The sequence below is a fragment of the Eutrema salsugineum genome, unplaced genomic scaffold (assembly GCF_000478725.1).
Source record: "Eutrema salsugineum unplaced genomic scaffold, Eutsalg1_0 scaffold_15, whole genome shotgun sequence".
Lineage (NCBI taxonomy): Eukaryota > Viridiplantae > Streptophyta > Magnoliopsida > Brassicales > Brassicaceae > Eutrema > Eutrema salsugineum.
The window spans coordinates 1,718,756-1,736,806 of NW_006256867.1; the positions used below are offsets into that span (position 1 = coordinate 1,718,756).

At 35.2% G+C, this 18,051-nt stretch overlaps 3 protein-coding genes and 1 pseudogene across 3 annotated transcripts; 2 read left to right on the forward strand and 2 right to left on the reverse strand.

The window, feature by feature from the left end:
* Positions 1 to 488: 488 nt before the first annotated feature.
* On the forward strand, positions 489 to 3,504 carry LOC18021977 (annotated as a pseudogene).
* A 195-nt stretch (positions 3,505 to 3,699) lies between these two features.
* On the reverse strand, positions 3,700 to 5,204 carry LOC18021978 (UDP-glycosyltransferase 84B2). The gene has a single exon (XM_006404743.2). It carries the CDS (start codon positions 5,144 to 5,146, stop codon positions 3,758 to 3,760), a length of 1,389 nt encoding a protein of 462 aa, XP_006404806.1. The 5' UTR covers positions 5,147 to 5,204; the 3' UTR covers positions 3,700 to 3,757.
* Positions 5,205 to 12,472: 7,268 nt separating this feature from the next.
* On the reverse strand, positions 12,473 to 13,997 carry LOC18021979 (UDP-glycosyltransferase 84B2). The gene has a single exon (XM_006404744.2). It carries the CDS (start codon positions 13,982 to 13,984, stop codon positions 12,611 to 12,613), a length of 1,374 nt encoding a protein of 457 aa, XP_006404807.1. The 5' UTR covers positions 13,985 to 13,997; the 3' UTR covers positions 12,473 to 12,610.
* Positions 13,998 to 16,965: 2,968 nt separating this feature from the next.
* Positions 16,966 to 17,446, forward strand: LOC18021980. The gene has a single exon (XM_006404745.2). It carries the CDS (start codon positions 17,051 to 17,053, stop codon positions 17,309 to 17,311), a length of 261 nt encoding a protein of 86 aa, XP_006404808.1. The 5' UTR covers positions 16,966 to 17,050; the 3' UTR covers positions 17,312 to 17,446.
* Positions 17,447 to 18,051: the final 605 nt, after the last annotated feature.

The window sequence follows — 18,051 nt, forward strand, 5'->3', positions numbered from 1 at the left end:
CATCAAAAGACATCTTCTAAAATGAATTATATTAAAAAAATTTGGTGAAAACAAACAAGAAATTTTTACTGCTTAATTATTTTTGTTTTTAAAAACCAAAAGGTAAATGGAAGTCGCTCTAATTTTTACTTATAAACCAAAACAAGAAATTTTCAGTTATATCGTTCTAAGATGATGCAATTGATAGTATAATCTATACGACTCTATACTCCACTGATACTTTTTCGTTTTTAAGCAGACAACTTTTCAGAGTACAAATCTTTTGTTATTTTTATTCCTGGGAGATGTATATCCTATAAACAAAACTGTGTTAAATGGAAGGACTTCATGGACACCAAAACCAGAGGAGAAACGAAGACAGACGGTTTAGAAATATTTTGATCACATCCAAAAAATATAATTCGATATTTTTTATCAGATTAAAGAAAAAACGTATCATTTTGATCACATCACAAAGTCAGTGCAAAATCACATCCAAAAAACTGTGATAATTTTGATCACATCACAAAGTCAGTGCAAAATCATATAAAAAAAATTCGAATAAAGAAAAAACGTATCATGCCAAACGAAACCAAACAAATAAATAGATAACAGTTGACTGACCGAGTCAGTCATGGACAAAAACGAAGACTTGAAAAGTCAACTCCGGTCTTCTTCCTTATTGTCCCACCAATAATTTACTTTTTTTCCTTCAATCTCATCTTCTTCCTCAATCCTCTGAACATCGACCACATATTTCTTCATCCATTGACCTCAAAACTTGACTTTCATAGTTTCACTATTGACTCTCTTTCTTTCTCTCTCTCTCTCTAGATTTTCCAACAAAGCTATGGAGAAACTCTGTTTTCGAAACTCATTTTCTCTCTTTATGACGACTGTGGTCATTATTCTTCTTCCTCGTTGCACTCTTTCTGCTACTTCTATATATTCTCATCGTCCCGAGAAGTTTTACGTCAACTGTGGGTCGGATTCTATTGTCACTTATGGTGGTCGGACCTTCGTCGGAGATATGATCTCCGGTGGCAACTCCGTTTCTTTCAACAGTAAAGGAACTGAAGCCATCAATCAATCAGGATCAGGAATCTATGAAACGGTTAGGATATTCAGACGCCCTTCTTCTTACAAGTTCCAACTCGATTCCATTGGTCTGCACTTCGTGCGTCTCCATTTCTCTGCTGTCTCTTCTCGGACAGAGCTTTTAACTGCTCGTTTCACAGTCTCAGCTACTTCTCACTTGAAAAGTTTCTCGCTTCAGAATTTCAATGAGACCCCACGAGTTGAGGAGTTTCTCCTGATGATTGACTCGCCAGAATTCGAAATTCGATTTGTGCCCGATCATTCATCCATGGCTTTTGTCAACGCCATCGAAGTGTTCTCTGCTCCTAATGACCTAGAAATTCCGTCAGACTCCGACAAGAATCTGCATACGGTTTACAGATTAAACGTAGGAGGCAAGAAGATCACACCAGAAAACGACACCTTGGGAAGAACTTGGTCAGTTGACGAGGACTTCCTCTACGAAAAAGATTCTGCGAGGAACATTAATTCAACACAAAAGCCTAACTACGAGTCAGGGACAGCGACGCCATTCACTGCTCCTGATTTTGTCTATCAGACAGCGAAAACGATGAACCATAGCTCGAATGAGGGGATGGCAGATGGGATGTTGATGAACGTTACTTGGTCATTTAAGGTCAATAGCAACTCTAGACACTTACATCAGGGTTCACTTCTGTGATATCAAGAGTGAATCACAAAATCCCGACTCCGATTTCTATCTCTATGTAAACGGACAATCACGACTAGATGTAAAGCCTTCAGAGCGTATTAGGTTGGTGACTCCGTTTTTCAAAGATGTGAATGTCTCTGATGGTTTTGGACTCTTGAATGTTACAATAGGTACTAAGGATTCCACTAAGGATGCTGGTTTTCTGAATGGTCTGGAGGTGATGGAGTTTTTGAAAAAGTCAGATTCTTCAGATAAAAGTAGTTTCCGGGTTTACATCATCGCTGGCTGTGTTGTTGCTGCATCGGTTCTGGTGTTGAGTTTGTTGTTCACAGTCTTCTTGAAGCGGAGGAGACTGAAGAAGGAGAAGAAGTCAGATGCTGAGGTCACTGAATGGTCTCCTTTGCCATTGTACAGAGGTGCTGGGAGTTCCGACAATAGACCTTCTGATCCGGTCAACAATTCTCCATTACGCAGCAATAGAACATTTGATCCGGTCTACAATTCGCCATTACGCAACCTAAACTTAGGCTTGACCATTCCCTTCATAGACATTATGAGAGCTACAAACAATTTCGACGAGCAGCGGTTGATCGGGAGAGGCGGTTTTGGAGACGTTTACAAAGCCATTCTTCAAGATGGAAGCAAAGCGGCTATCAAGAGAGGCAAGAGTGGTTCAGGACAAGGAATATTGGAGTTTCAAACAGAGATTCAAGTCCTGTCGAGAATCCGGCACAGGCACCTCGTTTCTCTAACGGGTTACTGCGAAGAGAACTCGGAGATGATCCTTGTCTACGAGTTTATGGAGAAAGGTACGCTTAAAGAGCATCTATACGGCTCGGATTTGCCTTCACTGACATGGAAACAGAGACTAGAGATCTGCATCGGAGCAGCCAGAGGTTTGCATTATCTCCACAGTGGCTCAGAAGGAGCAATCATTCACAGAGATGTCAAATCCACAAACATACTACTAGACGAGAACACCGTAGCCAAAGTCGCGGATTTCGGGCTCTCAAAACTCGCGGTTCGTAATCAAGATCCGATCAATATCAGCACAAACATCAAAGGAACATTCGGTTACCTCGATCCTGAGTATCTGCAGACACACATCTTGACGGAGAAATCAGATGTTTACGCTTTCGGAGTCGTTCTCCTCGAGGTCCTGTGCGCGAGATCGGCTCTCGATCCTTCTCTTCCTCACGAGGAAGTGAATCTAGCGGAGTGGGCGATGTTCTGCAAATCCAAAGGGATAATCGATGAGATCTTAGATCCGAAATTGATAGGTCAGATCGAGCCGAGTTCGTTGAGGAAATACATGGAAATCGCGGAGAAGTGTTTGAAAGAGTACGGCGACGAGAGGCCGAGCATGGGGGATGTGATCTGGGATCTGGAGTATGTTCTTCAGCTTCAGATGATGCCGATTCGCAGAGAGCCTCACGAGGATAGCGCCGCAACGATCTCCGGCGGCAGAGGCGAAAGCTCGTTGGCGATTCCGAGGTTGATGGTGAGTGATTCGTTTAGCTCAAACTCGATTGTACAGAAGAACGAAGGGAAGAGCAGCTATGGAGGTACAGATTCATCGGAGAGTCGAGTTTTCTCCCAATTGAAGATCTCCGAAGCAAGATGAAACATTCTGATTTGAAAAGCGTCTGGTTTAAAGCTTCTGATATAAAAACCGGTTATTGCCGGTTTAAATATAATCATTTTAAAAAAGATGCAAAATAAACGAGTCAAGTGACTGTAATATAAAATTAAAACCCGGTTATCTTCGGTTTAAATATAATCATTTTAAAAAAGATGCAAAGTAAACGAGTCAAGTGACTGTAATATAAAATTAAAACCCGGTTATCTTCGGTTTAAAGTTAATTATTTTATAAGACAGATGCCAATTTCCGAATCGAAAAACAATTCAATTTAATTAACCGATAAAAACCTAATTTCAAGAAAAGTTCTGATTTGATAAGTGACTGGTTTATTTTTTGAATTGAAACCCGGTTACTGCTGGTTTAAAGATAATTATTAAGTAACGAGTCAGCTGATTGTGATGTCGGCGATGAACGAGTCCAGATTCCGAGCCGATGATCCACCAGGCGCCAACGCCGATCTCGCCGCGTGCTTCAGCTCCGTCGGTCTCCTCCTCATATCCGCGGCGGCGGATCCTTCCGTGACGGCCTCAATACATCTCTCCACCTCTTCAACCTTAAGCTCTCCGTCGACGGCGTTGTTCCTCATCCTCACTCCGATTCCGAACACATCCACAAGCAATCTCGCGTCAAGCGGCTGATCAATCCAGCTCGGGTACGCCACCACCGGAACACCAGTCACCACCGTCTCGATCGTCGAGTTCCATCCACAATGCGTGACGAAGCAAGAGATCGCCACGTGGCTCAGTATCCTCTCTTGTGGACCCCAGTCAATCACAATACCTTGACCTTCTTTGACCATCTCCTGCAAAACGCCGACGTTTTCGCCTTTCTCCTTTGGCCTAATCACCCAGAGAAACGAAACTCCTCTGTTTCTCAGAGCCGTTGCTATGCTCTCGACTTGATTCTCCGACGATTTGAGCAAACTTCCGAAAGATATGTAAACAACAGAAGACCTACCTTGCTTGTCAAGCCACTCCATGCAATACTCATCCGATTTCCACATATCAAGATTTTTACCACCTAGGGTTTTGTCTTCTTCATCAGCTCCCAACAGAAATGGAGAAACCAAAGGACCAATTGGGATCATGGGTTTTAAATCAGACATCGATTCGATTATCTCTGATTCGAGCTCGTAGAACGAATTAACCAAAACCCATTTCACATCTTTCAAGCAATCGACGAACTCCACCATTAGGCTATTGAAATGACTTCCTGAAGAAGGCAAGAGAAACGAAGGGAGATCTCCAACTTCCAACAATGGTAAACCTGGCAATTCAACCGTTTGATTCAAATCTTCGAGATTCTCAGGGAAAGCATTCGTCTTCATGTAGTAACGGTAATAAACCGAGAAAGCTCCACAAGCTTCGATCCAGAGGATTGCACAAGGGATGTTATATGCAGCTGCAACACCTGGAACCCATGGAGCAAAAGGCACAGTGACGATGCAAGAGAATCTCTTTGATTCGACAATTTTCGACAAGTTCTTGGCTCCGACTTTTCTCAACGATGGTATGAGAGAATCTGCGGCTCTTGTGTGGTCTTTAGGCAGACCGTCGGAGAAGAAAGCAAGGTCCACTAGGCTACGGTGATGTTCTTCGTCTGCGGTGGTGGCAGCGGTGAAGAGAAGGTCACGGGTTTTCTCGGTGGTGGCGAGAGTGAAGCGGAGGTTCGGTCGTGAGAGATGTTTGGCGAATTTGAGCATTGGATTAAGATGACCTTGAAATGGTAGTGCTACCAATAGAACATGTGTTTCTTGACCCTCACTATTTCTCATTTCTGCTTTGTTTAGAGGTGTTACTTATTAGATTTGAGTTGTGTATGAGATTGTGTAATTGTGGTGGTATAAATAATAATGGTTGCTTAACGATAGATTTTTGCTTAAAATGAAGTTATTAAGTGAGATTTTGGTAAGAAAAATCTATATATAGTAAAAATTGGTAACCCAATAAAATGCTGTTGAATAGATTCAAAAGTTACCACGTTTATTAGCAGCACCGCGCGCCTTGTCCTTAACTCAATTCAAATTTTGTTTAATTGTTGACAAACTAACACGATTTCCATACCAATTCTAGTATGGTTAAAGTCAACAGTCATTACCAATCATTTATGATTTTTTTGTATAGTGTGACACTTGGATCATTATAATTTTTTTAATGAATATCTATCAACTGTGCTAAGTGCTAACCCAATAAACGTTGGTCAAGAAATTCAAATTTAATCATGTGTTTCTATGCTTTTGTAAATAAATAAAATATGTATTCTTAATTGTTTAATGGTTATGGTTAGATATATAAAAAAAGCAGGTTGACAAAAAAGAAAAAAATAGAACAGATCTCAATTTATTCGGATCCGTCTCGTTTTATCTGTCCCACTTACATTTCAAATCCGTTCCATATAGTTTTTGGAACTAACAGAGTAATCGGTTTATACACGCCAAAATTCTTATAATAATTAGGAATACCTTATTAATCTATTTAGAATAATTTATAATATTTTTGCTTTTTTCTTTTTAATAAGATATTCCTAATTATTTTTGTTGTAAATATACTTTGTAAAAAACACTTTCTTAACTAATTAACTTGTCCGTGCCTGACTGAATTTTTTTTTTAAAATGTAATAGTAGTTTGGTTTATTTTTAATTGAGTATGCATTTTATTGTTTGTAGACGATTGTAATAACACAGTAAAAAAGAGTAGAAAAATGCATGTTAATATCAAAATAATTTTGTCTAAATTGTTTCAAAATCTTTGGGTCATTGTTTTACGTATTTTAGACATGATTTGTTTGTGTTATTCAGAGTTTATTTTTTTGAGTTTAAAATCTTTTGTTATGTATTATGTTTGGTGTTTTAGGTATTTTTTTTATAGGATAATGATAGGGAGTATTATGTGTCTTTTTAAAATTTTGGATGTTTTTTTTCTTTGTTTATTGTATCTCTATTGTTGTGCATGGTTGTTTTTATAATTTTTTGTACTCTGTTTTTTATCAAATGAAAGATAATATATAGTATAACACTCCTAGATAATAATGAAGTTAAGCACATTAACAAAATATTGAACTAAAACAGAGTACTTTATAGTTTGTATATTGTGAATAATTGATTCTTATATGAATATAAAATTGAAATTAACTTTAAATTTAATCATTAATTATTTTAAATAACTTTGTAAATAGTAATGAAATAATTTTTCAATTCAGTTTGATATCTTACTCTAAATAATATTTGCCTTATTTAAAAAAATATGGTCTATATGTTGGCAAAAATCTCTTTGTAGATAATATTCTTTGTGGTTTTGTGCAGTGCTCTTTTGTTATCAGTGATCAATATCTTTAAGTATTTTCTTGTTGTGACTCTTGAAAGGGCAATGTAAAGTTGACCATGAGAGAAAACTGGTTTTAACAAATACAATCCGACCTTCTCCAAAGTCTGACCTTGACTTTAGTTTATCGTCATTATAAAAGCAAGCGATACTGGAAATTGTCTTCTTCGCATCTTGAAAGAGAATCTTGCATCGACTGGAGTAACAAATATTTTTGGTATTAAAACCTTCTCGTCTACATCACTGTTAGATTTTCCTGTAATCACTCTTGCTTCGATAACGTGATTTGCTAATTGAGTGACAATAAGCCGTGTACCATTGCACAATCCTCTTTTTGGATGCTTCGATCTTCAGAACCAGTCTATGATTAGGCAAGCTTGAAATTTTGATGCTGATCAAGAATTCTTGTGTGTAGACAATATCTTTTGGAAAATCTTTGTCCAAAGTATCTATATCATCTTCTGAAATTAACACTCTTTCTGATGGGTTAATACTATCAGCGCTCAAATAAACTCTTTCCTCACCTATAGAATTAGACAATTAGAGAGTTCTGAGATATTCAAAATCTAAGTAGGAAGACGTGTTAACATATATTGTATTGTCAACAAAATAATACCTGTTAATTGTGAAAGCATATACTCGTTAATTCTCTCGACATCCAGATTTGTTGGGACCAAAATAGCTCGTTCCTTAAAAAACGTAGAGTCATCTCTATAAGCAAAGGATTCTCCATATATTTCCCTTACTATAGTTTTTTACTGGATCATCACAATCCTTAATTAATAAGTCTTCTAGAATCTTTATCTCAGTTTCTCCATCATTACGCTCATTTATTTTTCCTTCTCCGATTTCCAGAATCCATTTTGAAAAAGAGCTTATATCATTTGCATCACTCTCACTTAAACCGGTGTGTAGTCACATGTTTTTAGTCAGCCGTAGAACCTTACATTTTTTACAAAGCTTTGATGCATTCAATGCAGCTATTACTGTTATATTTCTACTGGGAGTACCTGCCGAAAATCTTCCCCAAAAACAATGACTTTGCCTCCAATAGGTTCTTCAGATTTCATTATGTCATGCATGCTTATGTCGAGTGTCTCGAAACAGAGTTTATTTATCATTGGAGCTTCATCCCAAACTATTAGCTTTGTTTCCTTGATCAAGTCTGCTAAATGTGTACCAAATTTCATCGAGCATGTTGTGCTGTTATTGATATTTATTAGCTTTGTTTCCTTGATCAAGTCTGCTAAATGTGTACCAAATTTCATCGAGCATGTTGCTTGATGCTACATTTAGGACAACTTTACCTTCAGATCTCAAAGCAGCGCCTAGAATACTCCAAAGAAATATCTTGCATGTGCCTCCAAAGCCATAGACAAAGAAAACGCTGTCTCTATTGCTTTGAACAACTCTTAGAATTTCATTATAAACACCCAACTGCTCTTCTGTGATCGTTGTCATGTATTTAATATGGTCTTTGAGTATTTTCGTCGCTGAGCAATTGATTGTTGAATTTATCAATTTTGATATTGTCTGCCTTTGGCATATTGTCAAAATTGGTAAGAGTATTTCCATGACAACTCATTAACTTTTCAATCTCGGAAAAAGTGAAATTATTTATCTGTTCCTCTGTTAGCACCAAATCTACAAAAAAAAATGTATATTTGATTGTATCAGTTCCAAATACAGAAGTTAGAGTCATAAATAAAACAATATATTTCTGAGATATTTAATTGTGAACATGTTAAGAGAAGTTTATATAGGTAAATATATACCTTCTTTCTTCCGTATTTTCTTTTGTTCGTACAATATATCTTTGGAGAATATTTCCCATGAAGCGTTCCAAACTCCAAGTACCGAACCTACGCTATTTGAGAGCATCATGATAACAAACAATTTACGTGTATATCTTGCAGAATACCAAAAACTGGCCTCCTTTATTGCTTCAATATATTCTTTGTCATCGTCTAATAATCTGTGTGCATAGCAAGCATCTTTAAATGTCTCATAGACTAGACCTTTGTAAGTTCTTATATCCTCAAAACATGTTGCACCTTAAACTTCATTAAGCAGTAGTCGTAAGTAATATATTTGACCTAGTGTTTGAGATACGAACAAAAGCTTTCCTATAACATTTTTTTCTTTTCTTGTCCTTGGTTCTGAGAGCATCTTCATTAGTGTTATCCAACCATGTGTCTCTTAGGAATAGTTTCATATTTTTTTTTTTGAGAGCGAAAAAAAAATTAAAACATTAAAAAAAAAATTCCAGCCAATCACAGCCCCCCACTTGGCGTAAGAGACAGTCTCTTCGTTTCTTATATAAGAAGCGATCCATCAAAAAAAATGGGAAATACCTAAGTTTCTGGGCCATAATTTGGGTAAGAGACCCCAATGGAGATGCTCTGAGGATCTTTTTTTTATGCCTAACAAATTTTGATGGGAGATTGAGGTATGTCACGTCTGCTGCCTCCTTGTATATTTTATAACATTCAAACCACGCTAGAAACTTAGACATACCGGCAGATGGTTTCTCCAGAACCTCCTCAATGGGTTTGTTTGGTTTATACATTAGCATCTGCTGATTAGGCAGATGGAATGTTAGCTTCTCAAACGCTGTACTTTGATATTGTATTGGGTAGGCCTCTATCTGCCAGAAAGATTCACAGGGTGCAATATACCTATAACAAAAGCACTTGTTTATTGGTTTTAAACAGATAAACACTTTCCAAATTATATACAGTCTTAAATTTGAAGGTAATTTTGTCTAACCTGCAAGTGTAATTATTTTATCTCCTTTTATTTATCTTTTCCGGCAACACCAGATCGCACATAATCAGCTCCCTTGTTTATATATTAAAACAAATACTTGATTGAACGGGTCTGATTGCACCACTCGATGTTGATATGAGCACGGTAACGCAGCATTAACTCTTTATTATATGGTATAACATATGTATTATCACAACCAATCCCTTTCTTATGAATAGTTCGTAAATCCCTTCTTCTCTTATAGAGAAGATATCCACCTGCATCAATGGTAGTTTGTTCACAATTTCTTTTGGGAAAAACTTAGAACATTTACTGTTTACCATGCAAACATATTTTTATTTGCGCCTCCACATGGTCCATTAATCATAATGTCACCTACAACTTCATGCAAAAGAGGTTTTAACTTCTTGTCTTGTATTTCAGCACTGATACTCTCATCTATATCCTATGGCGTTCGTATCTTTGAGTTTGGATGTAGGAAAATGACTATATGTGCGTGCGGTAAACCTTTTTTTTTAAACTCAATGTATATATAGCTGAAAAGGAGACCAGACAATATCAAAAATGTTTTTATTTTGATAATATAAATAAAAGATATTTAATTGATCATCTTACCTGCGTTACATTTACCAAATGTATTATTCTTAGTTAATCTGTGCATGAGTTTTTCCAATTTCATTTTGAAAATCCTACAACAAATCAGGTCTGTCTTCGGTACTCAAATTATGCTTTTTAAGATGTCTAGTAATTTCATACCACTTAAGGTTGCACGTTATTGTGATAAAAATATCTGGGAATCCATAGTGCTTGTATGTCGCCATTGCATCAAGTTAATGTTGATTCATGTACCTCTATCCTCATGTATATGAAGCAGGCATATAGACCCGGCTGCCTTGGTCAGAAATGTCACAAATTCCTTTTTCTGCAGACTTTACAAGTCGTTCATAATTATCACATTGACTGTTTTCTGATTTAAATAAAAATATCTCAATCTGTTTGTCTCTATCATCATGAAAACATCGACCAGAAATTGTTGATATAATTTTCCCAACACCATTATGGTAGGTGCTTCACCAAATCTCTCTTGAAGATGGAAAGCAAAGATCTCATACATTGTTATTTTTTTCCTTTTCCTTCCAGCCATATGCACGAAACCTATGTTAATTTCTAACTGAAAACCATCTTCACCATACGGAAAAAGTAGAGGATACTGCAGAGGTAAATAAGATGGATGTAATTCACTAATGTGTTGTTGATTCCCACTTGTACATTCTAGAATTATATCTCGTGAGTTCGCTCCCAAAACAAAATCTCATGATATCAAAGCAGCAACTTCGTTGGCAGTTGGCAGATTATGTGTCCTCCCATCTGTATCTCTCTCATAAATCAATTTTAGTTTCAGATTCTGATTATTTGGAGTCTCGCTGAATCGATCTCGGACAGTTCTAAATACTTTCACAAGAGGGTTGTGTTTATCTATCATTTTTTGAGCAAGTGTGAATATTTATAGATTACTTTAGTTATCTTTCTCTTTTTTGCCAGCCGATGTAGGATAAATGTAAAACATAATTGTCACAAATCCGTCAGATTTCCATCAGAAATCATCGTCAGAGAATCCTCGGAATTTCTGACAGAACTCTTACGGAACATGACGGAGATGAATATCCGTCTAGAATTCGTCACATTTCCATCGAAATTTTGGCTGGCGGAATTTATCCTCGAAAAGGCTTGAAAATTTCCGACGAATTACCAACGAATGTTATTCCGTCGGAAATTTTTGACGGATTTCCGACGCATATCATTTTCGTCAAAACCTCATAAATTCGTCGGAAATTTCCGACGGAATATTGCCGTGGGAAATTCCTTCGGAAGTGCCCCTGTTTTCTTGTAGTGTTTTATGCCATTTGTAGAACCTGTTTTCCTACAAAATAGTAACGATGGAGGTGATTTATAATCATGGTTCTAAAATTAGTTATAGTTGTTAAAAAAAATACAAATAAGAGAAATTTTACCCATATAATTATCTTATTTTTTAAACTATGTAAGTGGTTTATAATCATGATTTTTTAAAACAACAGTCCATTAATTAGATATATATATATATCTATATATAATTTTTTTAAAAAAACTCTTTTGTTAGATTTTTTATTAAATTTTTTTTTTGAAACGACATTCCATTATTTTTTAAATAGATTTCATTTTTTGTTTCTTTTAACATTTTTGTTAGATTTTTTCTAAATTTCGGAAACATAAAAAATGGTAAATATTAAGAGATTTTGTTTTTCTTTTTTTAAATAAAATTTTGGTTTTATATAATTTTAAAAGCGGTTTGATTTGACAGCAAAGTTAAGCATTTAACTATAATAATTTAGACAGGTTTTTTTAAAGTTTTTTTTACACGTCATCAGATAAGAACGAATAAAAAAATGACACATAATTGGAAAATAGGGCTAAATGGTTTTTTTGCAGTCGAAACTCATTATAGATCTGACACGTAAGCGAAAGAATCTGAAACTCACTCTGAACGCGACACGTAAACAAATCATTACACAAATAAGTATATAGATAATATATATTTGTCTTATTGGTTAATGGATTCATAAATGTTTTTACATTGGGAGATCTTGTTTTAATCTCATCTCATTATTAATTTACATATTAATGAAAACAAGCTTATAAAAGATTACTTGTACGTTGTAGAATTGTCGATGTAATAGTTTTCATAAGTAATAAAATAATAAATTACAGTTTAGAAAAAAGATATATTTTTAATATTTATTTTAAATTATATAAATTATAAACTTTTGGAAGCTAATCAGAAACTAACACCCCAAAATAATTACCATTGTTTCAAGAATGCTGATTACAAAATTTATAAAATGTTTAAATCAAAATTGATGAATTTTCCTAAAACTCTTTAGAGGAAAGGTCTGCATTACTGATAGCTGATATTTTACCATGCACATATATATATGCTTTGAGATTCTTTATCATAAACTAATGATGCATATATGGACTCGATTATAATCAGAGACATTCATGGTTCTAAACAAAACAAAACAAAAACAAAAATGAAAAAAGAATGTTCTATGTTTTCAAACTTGATAAATTCTAGAAACAAGATGCAAACTTAGGAATCATTCACGTAGTCAACTGATTGTGATGTCACTGATGAACGAGTCCAGATTCCGAGCCGATGATCCACCAAGCGCCAACGCCGACCTCGCCGCATGCTTCAGCTCCGCCGCTCTCCTCCTCATATCGGCGGCGGCGGATCCTTCCGTCACGGCGTCAATGCATCTCACCACCTCTTCAACCTTGAGCTCGCCGTCAACAGCATCGTTCCTCATCCTCACTCCGATTCCGAACACATCAACGAGCAGCCTCGCATCAATCGGCTGATCAGTCCAGCTCGGATACGCCACCACCGGAACACCAGTCACCACCGTCTCGATCGTCGAGTTCCATCCACAGTGCGTGACGAAGCAAGATATCGCCACGTGGCTCAATATTCTCTCCTGTGGACCCCACTCAATCACAACGCCTTGTCCTTCTCTCACCATCTTCTGCAAAACGCCGAAGTTTTGGCCTTTCTCCTTAGGCCTAATCACCCAGAGAAATGAAACTCCTCTGCTTTTCAAAGCCGTTGCTATGCTAACGACTTGAGTCTCCGACGATTTGAGCAAACTTCCGAAAGATATGTAAACAACTGAAGACCTAGCTTGCTTGTCAAGCCACTCCATGCAATACTCATCTGATTTCCACATATCAAGATTTTTACCATCTAGGGTTTCGTCTTCATCAGCTCCCAAAAGAAACGGAGAAACCAGAGGACCAATCGGGATTATGGGTTTTAAATCAGACATCGAATCGATTATCTTTGATTCGAGTTCGTAGAACGAATTTACCAAAACCCATTTCACATCTTTCAAGCAATTGACGAAATCCGACATTAGGTTATTGAAGTGACTTCCCGCAGAAGGTAAGATAAACGAAGGGAGATCACTGACTTCCAACAACGGTAAAGCTGGCAATTCAATCGTTTGATTCAGATCTTCGAGATCGGGGAAAGTGTTGGTCTTCTTGTAGTAACGGTAATAAACTGAGTATGCTCCACAAGATTGGATCCATAGGATTGCACAAGGGATGTTATGGGCAGCAGCAACAGCTGGAACCCATGGAGTAAAAGGGGAAGAGATAATGCAAGAGAATCTCTTTTCTTCGATGATTTTAGACAAGTTCTTGCCTCCGACATTTCTCAATGAGTCTAGGAGAGTCGCTTCAGTTCTTGGCTCATCTGTAGGCAGACCGTCGGAGAAGAAAGTGAGGTCCACCGGGCTACGGGGTTTGTCGGTGGTGGTGGCGACGGAGAGGAGGTCACGAGCTTGCTGAGTTGTGGCCAAAGTGAAGTGGAGGTTTGTTTGTGAGAGATGTTTTGCGAATTTGAGCATTGGATTGATGTGGCCTTGCATTGGTAGTGTTACCATCAAGACATTTGTTTCTTGACCTTCGAAACTTCCCATTGTTACGAATAATTTGTTAGAGTTTGAGGAAAGATGATTCTTTTGATTAGAGTTATACACATATTTATACTATGAGATGAAAGACATGACTCATTTGCATATTCAAGAAATGGAGATTTTCATTTCTCTAATATGTTTATATGGTCAATATAAATTTTTGTTTCCTTTAGAGGTATTCAATTTTAGACTTGAGTTTTGTGACATGTATGTTTAAAAATCTAATATTAGTATATAGAATTTGATGACTGTTTAACGATAGATTTTGCTTCATGGAGACATTATATGAGATTATGGTAAGAAAATCTATTTATAGTTATTTCTAACCCAATAAAATGTTGGTAAGGAGATTCGAGATATATATGGTTATGTTCAATGGGTCAGTTACAAATCTTATCTTATTTACTAAGGTCTTTTAATAGTGTGTGACACATGACATAACTATAATTATCTTTTTCTGATATGTGTCAAAACTTTATTGAGATTGTAACATGTGTTTAGTACGTATTTTTTCTTTCTTAATAGAGTCTTTTATTTACAAAAACATATATGAAAAAGACTTAATAAGAATTTAAATACAATGTACCAAACAAAAGTATTTAAATACAAAATATATGAGAAATTAATCTACGATTATACTAATAATTTAATTTGTATGGTTGATAAAAAACAGTTAGATATATGTCTTATAACAACGTAACACATTAAAAACAAAAAAAAAAAGAACACATAACATAACTGTACTATATGGACTTTTACATGTGTGAAAAAAAAAAGAGAGTAAAATCTTAGGTCTTAGCTAAATTAACTAAAGTTGGATATGTATATATAACGAGACACATAACTTCGTCAAGTGCGTCGTACCCACGATGAAACAAGATAATGTCGTCATCGAGCTATGCTGCAACGAGATGAGAGTTAATTTTGGAGACTGGGGGGGACACTTAAAGTATCCAAAACCTTGAAGAACACGCATCTAGGAACGCTTTCTTGATAGCCAAATTGTCTGCTACGAATCGTGCCTCCCCTTATTCAAAAAAGGCATTTGCCTTAGGCCACTAACAAAACTTTAAAAAGTGAGGGTTATATCTTTGTAACAAGTAGTTTAATTAGTAGGTTAAATTAACTTTTATATGTGGTTTTAACCATTATAAGTAGATTATATAATTAAATTTTAGGATTTTAAACAAAATATAATACATTTACATCTATATACTTTATCATTATACTAATACATACATAAAATGAAATAAATGACTAAATTCTTGCTTTAAAATAGAATTCAGCTTATAATGATACATAAGATTATTAAAAAAAAGTTTAAACCAAAACAAACATACAAAGATATAAAGTTTGCTTTAGGCCTCAATAAGTCTAGACACGGCACTGGGCCTAAGATGCAATGATATTTGAGAAATGAGATGTTTTCGTGGGTATTTAAAACACCAATCCATTCCAGCAATATCCAGGAACGAAACTTCAAGCAGTGTCTGCGAGCATATTAATGCCAAAGGAGAGGGAGAGCAAATCTGAACAGTGGGTGAAAGGTTTACCCATTTTGGGGGCAGAGCTTGATCAGTCTCCCAAAGGTGAGGCACTGAGGCTACTTTGTGAAGCCTTTTCGAAGAGTAAAAATGAATGGCCTGCTTGGCAAATTGATTTTGAGGTGAGAAATTTAAATTAAATTAAAGTCTAATTTAGCCAAGCAAGTATTATTGGAGTTTAAAATTTTAAAAATCCTAAAATTTCTCCTAATAACTTTCACAGCCGTTTTCTCTTTTTTTTTACTCATGATTTTGCAAATTTTTCAATAAAAACTTACAACATCTGACTTCTATTTTTTTAAAGTCACAGATATTTTTAAGTAAATGTTTTTAAAGTTAACTATAAATTAAAAGTTTACAACCAATAGTGCTTTCCAAGCACCTCCGATATTTTACTGAATGCTACTTCGATAAAAGTTATTTGTAAACATTAACCTTCGATAAGATTTCTAACTCGCAATAATTTTCTGTGAGAAAGTGAATGAAGCCTCTCCAAGGTATACTCGGTTAGAAATATATGCAAAATGCATCTTACTAAAATGACTTTTGAAAAAACGTTATATGTTCATATTATTTGGTCAAAATAGATTATCCACCGAAATTCATCCTCTTCATATTCTTCATACCATACAACAGTCTCCACTAAAAGGTTTCAGAAAAATCACACTCCAAGGTTGAAAAAACGAAAATCTGATCAAAGTGTACTTCGGTGATGATTTTTCAAAGCAGGCTACTTTGAATGGAAATAAAACAACAACGTGAGAAACAAGAAAAATAGATAGGCAGGTTGGTGCTTGAACTTTTGAAACATCGAACTAGTTGGAAATATAGTTGTTTAAGACATATCCAAACAACATTAACTACTATTATAAGTGTTGAATTTTCTATGATTTGTTGTTACATCATTGATCAAAGATGTTTAATTTTCTTTATATGTATATATATATATATATATATATATGTATATATGTGTGTGTGTTTTTCATCTCAATTAATAAAAATTAAACTAATGAATATTTGCGGTTAAAACAACCAAGATCCTACACTATAATAACATAAAATAACATACACTAGATTTAGATTCCAAACATTTTTAATGATCTACAGCTAAAAGTCTGCTCCATAAACAGAGACAATTTTAAATTATTTCTTCAGCCAAGAAAATTAATACTAATCTCCATTCCTTGTTGATGGCTTTTTTATTTTCACAAATTATATTATTTTTAAAATAATACGGCGACCAAGAACAAGAAGCAACCTTGGTATTTTCCCAGGAAGAAGCGTTCTGTTGAATTCTAAACTTATGAAGTCAAAACTTACAATTCGTCCCCAAAAATGAAAAAAAAAAGTCAAACTACAAAAATCCAAACTTTTCTTCTCCTTCAAGCCTCTCCACATTACTATATAACCTAACTCTAAGTCCACAAACTCTTCACAACAAATTCTATCATCATCTCGATTCATTAGTTAATATAACAAAAACAAAAGTTTTTTGTTTGAATTTCTCAAATACCACTCCAAGAAAATGATGATGAACAAAGTCGTTCTGAGGTCGATTCTGTTTTTCATGTTGGTTGGTTCGGTTCTTTTGGTGGAGGCTCGTCCGTTGGGTTTAACGAAGGCCGACGAGAAGCTAATGGCTAAGTTCTTCGATGGTTTGTCACTTGGAGCGATCAAGGAGTCGGGTCCTAGCTCTGGTGGTGAGGGTCATCATTTCGTGGATCGAAGTGAGCCGGTTGTATATAGTAAACACTCCGGTCCCAGCTCGAGTGGACCCGGTCACTAACTAAGGACCGGACTGTGAAGTTGGCTGCTTCGGTCTAGCTCCAGAAATTGATTGATTACATATTCTTTCGTTTCGTTTATTTGTTATACTTTACAGATTAGTTTTTTAGGACTTTTCTTTAATTTTTACCATATACAATGCTGGAGAACAAAATTGGAGGAATTCAAGAATTGGTAGAGCCTCTTTTTATTCTCTCTAGGCTTTTTGTTTGTTAATTATTGAATTATATTTGAAAATAATGTACAATGTAATAAAATTCGTTGATTCTTTGAATAAGATATTAATCTATTTATTTCTTAATTGGGTAAAAATAATGCATAAAATTGTTGGCAACAAAAGTATATCAATGCAGAAATTAAGGTGAACTAGTTTTAAAATTATACACTTTCAAGTAATTATTTTTCAATAAAAAAAAAGAGAACTACTTACATTAAAATTAATGATTTAATTAACTTACTCATTTTAATAGTTATTTTTTTTTATCAAGAAGAATAAGAGTAATAAGTAGAAAAAAAAAGTAGAAGTTAGAGAAAAATAGAAGGAAGAAGAAAAGTCAAAATATATAAAAAATATAAAGAAGAAAAAGCAGATGAAGACAAAGTAAGAGAAGAATAATACATACATCAAATAAATTAAATTAGTAAAATTAGATGAAGAAAAACCGAAAGAAAACAAAATAAAGAAAAAAAAATCGAAGACGATGAAAAGAAAGATGAAAAAAAAATAATAAAAAGAGGAAG

What these genes read in the sequence shown, in the direction of transcription:
- LOC18021978 (XM_006404743.2), bottom strand. Translation starts at nt 5,146, where the DNA reads ATGAGAAATAGTGAGGGTCAAGAAACACATGTTCTATTGGTAGCACTA.
- LOC18021979 (XM_006404744.2), bottom strand. Translation starts at nt 13,984, where the DNA reads ATGGGAAGTTTCGAAGGTCAAGAAACAAATGTCTTGATGGTAACACTA.
- LOC18021980 (XM_006404745.2), top strand. Translation starts at nt 17,051, where the DNA reads ATGATGATGAACAAAGTCGTTCTGAGGTCGATTCTGTTTTTCATGTTG.